The sequence below is a fragment of the Canis lupus genome, chromosome 25 (genome assembly GCF_003254725.2).
Source record: "Canis lupus dingo isolate Sandy chromosome 25, ASM325472v2, whole genome shotgun sequence".
NCBI classification, from domain to species: domain Eukaryota; kingdom Metazoa; phylum Chordata; class Mammalia; order Carnivora; family Canidae; genus Canis; species Canis lupus.
In genome coordinates this window covers 50,378,994-50,390,431 of record NC_064267.1, presented here as the reverse complement: position 1 = coordinate 50,390,431, position 11,438 = coordinate 50,378,994, and the positions used below count along the sequence as shown (strand labels likewise).

Genomic DNA, 11,438 nt, shown 5'->3' with positions numbered 1-11,438 from the left:
TGGTTGGTTACTAGGGACAGGCAGGTTGCACCATGGGAGTGAGATAAATCAGGAGTTGGAATGCAGCTCAGCTTCTGACCATTTCAATCACTTAAATTGTATCAAGATGTGATCTGAGTGCTAGTGCCTCTGACACCTTGAAAAAATAAACATATCTCCAGAGGAAGACACATCTTAGATGGCAGATATTATCTATAAAAGTTCTGATTAAATAATGCCAGACAGGGTCGCCTGGGTGGCTCAGTGGTTGGGCACCTGCCTTCGGCCTAGGTCATGATCCCAGTATCCGGAATGAGTTCCGCATCAGGGTTCTGTGAGGAGCCTGCTTCTCCCTCTGCCTGTGTCTCTGCGTCTCTCTCAGTCTGTGTCTCTCATGAATAAATAAATAACTCTTTAAAAAAATAAATAAATAATGCCAACCGAATTTAAGTATTGTATTATGAACTTAAAGAACAGAAGCATGTATCCCTGGGTGGCTCAGCGGTTTAGCGCCTGCCTTTGACTAGGACGTGATCCTGGAGTCCCAGGATTGAGTCCCACGTCGGGCTCCCTGCATGGAGCCTGCTTCTCCCTCTGCCTGTGTCTCTGCCTCTCTCTCTCAGTCTGTGTCTCTCATGAATAAATAAAATAAAATTAAAAAAAAAAAGAACAGAAGCAATAGAAAAACCAAAAGAGTCTTTGGTTTTGGAGTTAGCACACATGAACTTTAAAGTTATTAAAAGATGAGAGTAAGAATTTTAGCAGAAATGTGGAAGCTCTAAAGAGAAATAATATCTAACTCTTTATAAATACAATGGCTACAATTAGAACTCAATGAATGAATTTTACAGATTAGAAAGAGCTAAAGAGGAAATTTGTGACCTAGAATACAGATCAGTAGAAAATATTCAGAGTGAAATATCGAGAGACAAAAAGAGAAAAATCAGGAATGAGGATTAGAGATCAAAGATTAGATACATACATACTATGAATTCCTCAAAGAAGAGGAATGAGATAAATAGGCTAAATCAGGGATCCCTGGGTGGCGCAGCGGTTTGGCGCCTGCCTTTGGCCCAGGGCGCGATCCTGGAGACCCGGGATCGAATCCCACGTCGGGCTCCCAGTGCATGGAGCTTGCTTCTCCCTCTGCCTGTGTCTCTGCCTCTCTGTCTCTCTCTGTGTAACTATCATGAATAAATAGATAAAATCTTTAAAAAAATAGGCTAAATCAGAAGTTGAAGAAATAATGGCCAGTTGTTACCTCAAACAAATGAATGATATTATTTTGCAGATACATGAAACCTCCATAGTCAAGGCGGGATTTATACAAAGAACATCACCCTTGGATCTATCATAGTAATAATATATAGAACCAAATTAAGAGGAAAAAATCAAAAGCAGCCTGAAAACGGAAACAGGAATCCTGGGTGGCACATTTGGTTCCATCTCTAACTTCTATTTTTTTTTTCTTAGGTTGTGATATTAGAATTGTGAGATTGGTCCTCCTGGAACATACAGACTCAGCACAGAGTCTCCTTGTGCTGAGAGTCTCCATCTCTCCCACTCCTATTGCCCCTCCCTGTAAAATAAGTAAGTAAATTTTTTTTGAAAAAAGAAGACATAGTGGCTTTAAGGTATCAACCTTAGAAGTAAAACTGGCAATGGTTTACCTGATTAAAAACCATGGAAGACAGAGTAAAATGAATTATATTTTCCTTGGTTCAATGAAAATAGTTACCAACTAGAATTCTACCTCTACCCAAAAATATCCTTCAAGACTCAAAGTGAATTTAGCAATGATAATTAAGACTTCAATACTCCTCTTTCAATAATGAATACTACAGAAAATCTTTTTTTTTTTCAAACAACGTGGAACAAGGCTTTATTTTAAGCTATGGAGGAAACTCCTAGAACATAGAAAGAACATGGGGAGAGCCAGTGTCAAGTGTGGGCCATGGAGGAGTCCTGTGTGCTGCAGGTCTGGAGGCAGAAGGGACACGGGCCTCCGCAAGCTGTCCTGGGGTTTGTAGCCACTGGGACCTGACACAGCTCAAGCCACCCACCTTTGGGAAAACTGCGGGGCAAGGCTTGGGAATATTCCGGATGCTGGCTTTCCAGATGCCCAGTGTTGCTCCAAGACCACAGAGGTCAGGTTTCCCTGACTAGGGTTTCCCATGGACATGAGGTCCATACACATGCAGCCTAGAGGGAAGGGGCACACTGGTGACTTGCCAGGTAGCTACGGACTCATGCCCACATTTTCCTCTTAGATCCCAAAAGAGTGGATTGGGAGGTGGAGGGAAATGACCTGTGGCTCGGCGCAGCTCTTTTGTGACTCCCCAGGCCCTGGGCAGCTGACAAAGGGCTCCTGGCTGTGCTCAGCACAGAGGCAGGGCTGCTCCTGGCAGGGCTGCTCCTGGCTGTGCTCAGCACAGAGGCAGGGCCGCGAGGAGTAGGGCCCAGGTTGCACACGACCCTGCAGGTGGCCTCACTGCCAGTGCTGCTGGGCTCTGGGCTGGGCCTTGGGGGCCTCTGAGTGGGTAGGTTCCTCAGGCTGGGACTTACAGTAGGGGCATTCGGGCCTCCAGACACAGGATTGTGTTTGGTGCTGGCTTTGGTGGTTGTCATGGGGGTGCTCCCGCAAGGGTGGTCCTGGGTGTTCGGGCCCAAGCTGTTTCTAAAGTGGTGTGTGCTGCTCGGGGCCCTGCTGGTTTGTGGTGTAATGCTGAGAGCTCCAAAGCTGCAGCTCCGGTCTGGGGCAGCCTGTCGCCTCCCCAATCCTGCAGGGGCTGCTGCAACCCCCAAGCTCAAGGGGACTGGGCTTGTGCTGCCAGCTATTGGGCAGTGCTGCCAGCTGTTGGGCCCAGCATTGGTCATGGAGCCAGGGGCAGTGGCTGTGCCAGGGGGCACGACAGCTGGGGTGGCAGCAAAGCCTGGCTGGGAGCCAGCATGGGTCCCTGAGGTGCAGGATGTTGGAAAGGAATCCCGAAAGCCACCTGTGTGACGCTGCCCAAGGAGAGCTGGCCTGAAGCAGAGGTCAGGGCCCCGGCTGCTGTTGAGGCTGGAGCTGCCCGTTGTCCATAGGGGAGAGGGCTGTAAAGGGTGGTGGCTTCCTGACACTACCCATCAGTGGCCGTGAATAGGGGCTGAGCTGGAGTTCCTGGGTTCCCACAGGGGTGTTACACAGGTGGGCTCAGGCTCTAGAACCCAGTGCATGCAGGCCAGTGTTGCCTGTGATGTACAGCAAATCTAAGTGTCAGCAAGGAAATAATAGATTTCAAAAGCAACATAAACCAAATGGTCATAAAGAGCATATGTGGGACACACTGTGCTCATCAATAGCAGAATACATTCGTCTCCAGTGCACGTGGAACATTATCCAGGATAGACATATGTTAGTTCACAAAGCAAGTCTCAATAAATGTTAGAAGATATAAACTACACCAAGTATGTTCTCCAAACAAAATGGAATGAAATCACAGGGCAAAAACATAGCCTTACATAGCATTTGGAAAACTTACAAATATGTTGAAGCTAAACAACATATTTTTAATAACAGAATATAGGTCAAAGAAGAAATCACAATGGTAATACAGTATTTGGAGATGAATAAAACTGGTAACACAGTACACCAAAATTTAGGAGATGCAATGAAAGAAGGACTCAGAAATTTATATCTTAAACATGAACATTAAAAAAAAAAGATTTAAAATCGATAATTTAACTTTCTTAGGAAAGAAAACAAACAAAAAAAGAATACAAAACTAAGCTGAAAGCAAATAGAATGAATGAGATAATAAAGATTAGAAAAGAGATAAATGAATAGGAGGAGAGTAAAATAAGGCAGAAAATCAATGACACTAAAAGTTAGTTCTCTGAAAAGTTTAACCAACTTTGTAAACCTTCAGCTAGATTGACCCAAAAAAAGGCAGAAGACTTAAATTTATAAAAATCAGAAATGAAAGCAGACACATGACTTCTGATCTTGCAGAAATAAAAAGTATTATAAGAATATATTGGAGGTTCCTCAAGGAGTTAAAAATAGATCTGCCCTACAACCCAGCAATTGCACTGCTGGGGATTTACCCCAAGATACAGACACAGTGAAAAGCTGAGACACCTGCACCCAATGTTCACAGCAGCAATGTCCACAATAGCCAAACTGTGGAAGGAGCCTCGGTGTCCATCGACAGATGAATGGATAAAGAAGCTGTGGTCTCTGTATACAATGCAATATTCCTCAGCCATTAGAAATGACAAATACCCACCATTTGCTTCGACGTGGATGGAACTGGAGGGTATTATGCTGAGTGAAGTAAGTCAATCGGAGAAGGATAAACATTATATGTCTCATTCATTTGGGGAATATAAAAAATAGTGAAAGGGAATAAAGGGGAAAGGAGAAAAAATGGAGGGAAATATCAGAGAGGGAGACAAAACATGAGAGACTCCTAACTCTGGGAAAAGAAATAAGGGTGGTTTAAGGGGAGGTGGGCAGGGGGTGGGGATGACTGGGTGACCGGCATCAAGGTGGGCACTTGACGGGATGAGCACTGGGTGTTATTCTATATGTTGGCAAATTGAACACCAATAAAAATAAAAATAAAGTTGTAAGTAAAAAAATAAAGAAAGAAAGAAAAGAAAATCCTCATGTATTTTTTCATTTAAAATGTTGGCACGAAAGATGAATGGATAACTCGAACTTCAATAAAAAATGTACATAATAAAATAAAATGTAAGTAATCTGCAGGTCTAAACAATAGTTTTGAAATTTAAAATTGCATAATATGAGTAACAAAAATACTATCAGGATACATTTAAGACTGTGTTCAAAGGGAAATTTATAGGCTTCTCTCCGTATGCTAGAAGGGCAGAAAAACAGCAAATCAGTATAACTCTGGGAAACGAACTAGGGGTGGTGGAAGGGGAGGAGGGCGGGGAGTGGGGGTGACTGGGTGGCGGGCACTGAGGGGGGCACTTGACGGGGTGAGCACTGGGTGTTATTCTGTATGTTGGCAAATTGAACACCAATAAAAAATAAATTTATTATTAAAAAAGAAAATATTATAAAAGATTAGAGAATGAAAATCATGGAAGTTTCTACTCAATAAATTTTGCCTGTGATTCAGGAGTCTTGTGAAAAAAAAAAAAGATTAGTGAATGAAATCCCAAGGAAATAGAATGGAAGAAAGTAAAGAATAAACTTAATTAATCAGTAAACAGGAACTCACCAGAGAGATGTTATACCAGAAGGTGATTATTTGGGAAGACTGATCAAATGACAAGACTTTGGAAGGATGAAGGATAAAAGTCAAATTTTCTGATGTCAGGAGTGAAAGGAGAATATCATTGAGATCCTAGAATTGGAGTGGATCGTGACAGAATGGTTTCATAACTTGAAATGTTGATAAAAATGGCAAACTACTAGAAAGATATCACCGACCCCCCAGTGGACTCCTCCAACGAAGTAAAAGATATATGAGATCCATAGTTTGAGAAATATAAGAAGTTCTTTAAACTCTTTCCATATAAAAGATCCCAGTACTGAAATATCAGAAAGGGAGACAGAACATGAGAGACTCCTAACTCTGGGATATGAACTAGTGGTGGTGGAAGGGGAGCTGGGCGGGAGGTGGGGGTGCCTGGGTGATGGGCACTGAGGTGGGCATTTGACGGGATGAGCACTGGGTGTTATTTTATATGTTGGCAAATTGAACACCAATAAAAAAATAAATTTATAAAAAAAAAGATCTCAGAACTAGATGGTTTTCCTTGTCAACGTAGATACTACTCCTAAATACGACAAAATCTAACAAAAAATTAATCATACGATATCTTCAAAACAATAGAAGAGGATCAAATTTCCATGTTATTTTATGAGCACATGTAATCATAATGGCAAAATCTGAAAAGGACTTTATAAGAAAAAAATTTTTTAAATACGCCACCTCAATCACAAGTATATACACATATTTACCAAGCAAAATCTAATTAAGTAACATATAAAAATTATCGTATGTCAGACACCAAGTTGTCTGTAATCCAGGAATGCATAAAACTGTTGAGAGAAACCAAAGTAGATTAAGTGACATGGCGGGATGTGGCAGGTTCCCAACCAGCACACTGAGTATTGCAATGATGCCAGTTCTCCCCACACTGAACTGAGTCAGTGTGATCCCAGTGACTTTTTATTGCGGAGTCAGAAAAGCTGATTCTAAACTGCGTGCTGAAATGTGTAAAATTGAGTGTGTCTAAGACATTCTTGAGGAGACAAACAGCGTGGGGGGATTTGCACGACAGACAACCATAAGTAGCGGCAATGAAACGATGACGGCATTAGCAGATTGACCATCTGCTGATGGAACAGAACAGGGAGCCTGGAAGTCAACCCCGTTCTTCTCTAATAATCCCATTTAACAAACAGGTGGCACATCAGTAGAGGGGGCACATCAGGTGGCTAGCTCCCAGTGTGGAAGAGTCACACCCTCCCTCATGTCATATTGCTCCCTAATACAAATGAGTGACAGCTTCCCCACCAGCTGAGGGATCCTGGAGAGGAACCCAGGAGGGGCCATGTCAGGTGATCCCAGATCCAATAGGGGACATCATGCTGGGATTTATCTATTCTCTGGTTATGCTGCTAATGTCTGTCACCCCCATCCACTGTTTTGCTGTGACAGGATCTCCTGTCTCCCATCTTTACCTCTCCATTACCTCTCCATCACTTCTCTGATGTGACTGTTTCTTCTTTGTGCCATCAGCAGCCTGGTCACACCCCCTCACTGCCCATGTCCCAATATCTTGCGGTCTTTGTTGTCATGTCTGCCTTCCTGCAGAGCCATGAGCTCCCAGGGCTGGCCTTGGTCTACAGTATTTCTACATCCCCCACCCCGTGACCATGTCCCTTAGAAGTGTGTGTGCTCAGTACTCTGGTGAGCTGCTGATTTGAGCCTGAGAAATGCACTTCAGGTCACGAGGGAGCCTGGTGCTATGATCCTCTAATTATAATAAAAACCTGTTCCTTCAGATGGAATGACCCTGAGCCCAAGACAGGGCCAGGGCAGGAGTGGGGTCACCCCTTCAGCTGCTGAGGCAAGCCCTGAGTGCTTCCTGTCTACCATAGCTCTGATGCCTCCCTTACACACACCGTGTCCTTCATACCCTGGGACCCCTGAGGGATGGTGCCCTTGACCCTTACCTCTTCCAGGTGAAGGTCATGACTGTTGAAGCTCACACAGCCATCACCTGCTCTCCCAGGGTCTCTGAGCTCCTGGCCTTCATGTGCTGATGATAATGAAGTGTGAGCCGAGGAATGACACCCCTCCTCCTTCAGCTCTGGCTTCCCAGGCAATGAAGAGAGAGTGGGAAGGGGATAGGAGAGGGCCCTCAGTGAGGGTCCAGGGACAGTCTAGCTGGGTGCCCCATATTCTGGCTTGTGCAAGCTCCTTCTCCTGGTAGAATCAGGGGACAGAATGGTCTCTGCTCACCTCAGCTTCTGAGTTTTGTTGCATCCTCCAGGCAGCAGCACAAGGACCTATATCTTGGGGTCATTGTGCTGGGAAATTCTTTCCTCCTGCTGGCTGGGACTTGGAACCTTAAATGGCCAATTAAGTGAGCTTGTTTGTGTTGTGGCCCCTGGAGTGCATTGCGACCTCTAGTTCTCCTGGGTACCCCTGTACTTAAGCTTTATCTGACCCACCCTCCCCTACTTGGCCAGGCACTGAAGCCCAGAAGTCTCTTGGGGCCCCAAGATGAACAGAAGAGATGAGCAGACTAAGAGCTGACTTTGTGGCCCTACGTGTACTGTCCTCCCGGGAGTGGCAAGTGTGAAGTCCTGAGCCTTAAGACATTTTCTCATGGCTTCCTACTATCACCTTAGGGTTACCATTCTTCTGTGAGCTGAAATGATCTGTCAGGAAACAATCCTCTTTGGGTTCATCTCAGTTTGTTGTTGATTCCCTGACAGCAAAGAGTGATCCACGAGTGGGAGAGAACCACTCTGAATACATTTCTCTTCTTGGAAGAGGATCAGTTAAGAGTTGCTTTTCAAATTTATAAAACTGAAATGTGTTTGAAAAACAAGAACTTGGGCAGCCCTAGTGGCTCAGTGGTTTAGTGCTGCCTTCAGCCCAGGGCCTGATCCTGGAGACCTGGTATCAAGTCGCACGTTTGGCTCCCTGCATGGAGTCTGCTTCTCCCTCTGCGCGTGTCTCTGCCTCTCTCTCTCTCTGTGTATCTCATGTATAAATAAATTAAATCTTTAAAAAAAAAAGAAAAACAAGAACTTATAAAGTGTTTGGTGAACAGTGAGGATGCCTCTCTATTTACCCAAGTCACTGTCCTACTCTGTGGAAGGGCAAAGGTTTCCACATCCTCAAATACTAGGATAGGAGGTGATCTAGTGGTGGATGTGTCTTTGTTAATTCGTCTTTTTTTAGAGAATATGACCATACCCCAGCACAAGTGTGCATTTTTAAAATCTTTACCAATTGCCATGTAATCATCACTTTTGTAAGATCATGACATTCTCTTTCAGTGTCTCGAGGGTACTGTTGTGTGGGGGACCAGGACATCCTCATTTCACTATGGGAATGGCTATTTATGATCGTACTTTTAAAAATTTAATTCAGTTAGCCAATATGTGCTATAGCATGTTTCATATGTAGTTTTCAATAATTAATCAATTGCATATAACACCCATGTTCATCACATCACAGGCCCACCTTAATGCCCATCACCCAGTTATCCCATTCCCCAGACCCTTCTGTCCAGCAACCCTCAATTTGTTTTCATGGCTGAAGAGTCATTTCTAAAAATTTTATACTGAAAAGAGAAATTAAACTAAGATCTACCCATTAATTTGTTTTCAAAGGCACAATATATCATGTCGATTGTAGATAGCGTAGCTTATTCTTCTTGTTTGAGAAATATGCCAGTTAAAAAAAATGAGTTCCCCATATGTGGCAACCTCCATATCTTCCATCAAGCCTGCAGGACACACTGGCTACCCACAGCACATCCTTCGTATGGCTGTGTGTTTCTGGCCCAGCCTCTGCACAGCCTCCTTCACATCCTTGTTTCGCAGACTGTAGATGAGGGGATTGAGCATTGGGATGACCAGCGTGTAGAAGACAGAGACCACCTTGCCCTGCTCCATGGACTCAATTGCTCCTGGCTGGGCATACATGACAAAGGCAGTCCCAAAAAAGAGTGTCACTACAGTCATGTGGGAGCCACAGGTGGAGAAGATCTTGTGTCTCCCAGTTCCTGAGCGCATCCTCAGGATGGTCACTGTGATGTAGCCATAGGAGATGAGGATCACAAACATCACACCCACAATGATGAGCCCACAGATGCCAAACAGAAGAAGTTCATTGATGGCCGTGTTGCCACAGGCGATCTGGAGCAGAGGGGGCACATCACAGAAGAAGTGGTTGATGCGGTTGGAGCTGCAGAATGGGAGGTGGAATGTGAAGCTGGTCTGCACAACAGAGTTGAAGCAGCCTCCACAGTAGGCGCCCAGCACCAGGCGAGTGCAGGCAGACTGGCACATGGTGCTTGGGTAGCGCAAAGGGCTACAGATGGCCATGAAGCGGTCATACGCCATCACACCCAGGAAGAAGCATTCAGTGGTGGCCAGCAGGGAGATAAAGAAAAACTGGGTGGCACATCCTGCAAAGGTGATGACCTTGGACGAGGAGAAGAAGTTGGCCAGTGCATTGGGGGCGATCACAGATGAGTAGCACAAGTCCACGAAGGAGAGGTTCTTGAGGAAGAAGTACATTGGGGAGTGCAGGCGGGCATCCAGGGTAATTATGATGATCATGAGAATGTTCCCCAGCAGAGTCACCATGTACAGGGCCAGAAACAGTGTGAAGAGTAGCGCCTGGGTCTCCAGGCCACCCCCAAATCCCTCCAGCACAAAATCTTGAAAGTAGACCATGGAGAGGTTTTCATTACTGTGGGATGGCATGAGCCTCAGTCCTCACCAGGGGAATTATTCCCCAGTATTAGCAGATTAAGCTGAATTTCTGCTGAAGTCTATTTAGGAAACATATACAACAAAAAACCATAATGTGATTGAAAGTATAAGGGAATTAATGATTTAGTAAAGAATTACTAAACAAAATTCAATATACACAGAGGCCAGGGATTTCATTACTCAGAGTTTCTTTTTCCCCTGTGACATAAGCCAATTTTGAAGAGAAATCTGTGAGGCCAGGCAGCTGAGCAGTGAGGTTTTTTTGGTCTTGCAGAACTAATGCTGACAGTGGTTGGTTACTAGGAACCAGGCAGGATGCACCAATGGAATGAGATAAATCAGGAATAGGTATGCAGCTCAGGTTCTGACCATTTCAACCACTTAAACTGTACCAAGATGTGATCTGAGTGCTAGTGCCTCTGACACCTTGCAAAAATCAACATATTTCCAGGGGAAGACACATCTTAGATGGCAGATGGTATATATAAAAGTTCTGATTAAAACCCAGGGTCGCCTGGGTGGCTCAGTGGTTAGGCTCCTGCCTTCGGCCTAGGTCCTGATCCCGGTATCTGGGAGTGAGTCCTGCATTAAGGTCCCTGTGAGGTGTCTGCTTCTCCCTCTGCCTGTGTCTCTGCTTCTCTCTCTCAGTCTGTGTCTCTCATGAGTAAATATTTCTTTAAAAATAAATAAATAATGCCAATCGAATTTAAATATTGTATTATGAACTTAAAGAACAGAAACAATAGAAAAAGCAAAAGAGTCTCTGATTTTGTAGTTAGCACACATGAACTTTAAATTAAAGCTATTAAAAGATGAGACTAAGAATTTTAGCAGAAATGTGGAAGCTCTAAAGAGAATAATATCTAACTCTTTAGAAATACAATGGCTACAATTAGAACTCAATGAATGAATTTTACAGATTAGAAAGAGCTAAAGAGGAAATTTGTGACCTAGAATACAGATCAGTAGAAAATATTCAGAGTGAAATATCGAGAGACAAAAAGAGAAAAATCAGGAATGAGGATTAGAGATCAAAGATTAGAAACATACATACTATGAATTCCTCAAAGAAGGGGAATGAGATAAATAGGCTAAATCAGAAGTTGAAGAGATAATGGACAATTGTTACTTCAAACAAATGAATGATATTATTTTGCAGATACATGAAACCTCCATAGTCAAGGCAGGATTTATACAAAGAACACCACCCTTGGATCTATCATAGTAATAATATATAGACCAAATCAAGAGGAAAAATTTAAAAGCAGACTGAGAAAGAAAACAGGAATCCTGGGTAGCACATTTGGTTCCATCTCTGACTTCTGTTTTTTTCTCAGGTTGTGATATTAGAATTGTGAGATTGGTCCTCATGAAACATACAGACTCAGCACAGAGTCTCCTTGAGACCATCTCTCCCACTCCTATTGCCCCTCCCTGTAAAATAAGTAAGTAAATCTTTTTGAAAAAAGAAGACATA

The 11,438-nt window shown here is 43.7% G+C and overlaps 1 protein-coding gene and 1 long non-coding RNA gene across 2 annotated transcripts in view; one reads left to right on the top strand and one right to left on the bottom strand.

Moving 5' to 3' along the window:
• LOC125753594 (uncharacterized) overlaps positions 1-1,903 on the top strand; it is a 53,592-nt gene extending 51,689 nt beyond the window's left edge. Inside the window, exon 3 of the long non-coding RNA XR_007405740.1 lies at positions 1,453-1,903. This is a non-coding gene — a long non-coding RNA (uncharacterized LOC125753594). The remainder of the gene's footprint in view (positions 1-1,452) is intronic.
• A 6,778-nt stretch (positions 1,904-8,681) lies between these two features.
• On the bottom strand, positions 8,682-10,378 carry LOC112642309 (olfactory receptor 12-like). The gene has a single exon (XM_035716455.2). The coding sequence runs from the start codon at positions 9,950-9,952 to the stop codon at positions 8,984-8,986; it is 969 nt and encodes a 322-aa protein (XP_035572348.2). The 5' UTR covers positions 9,953-10,378; the 3' UTR covers positions 8,682-8,983.
• Between the last annotated feature and the right edge of the window lie 1,060 nt (positions 10,379-11,438).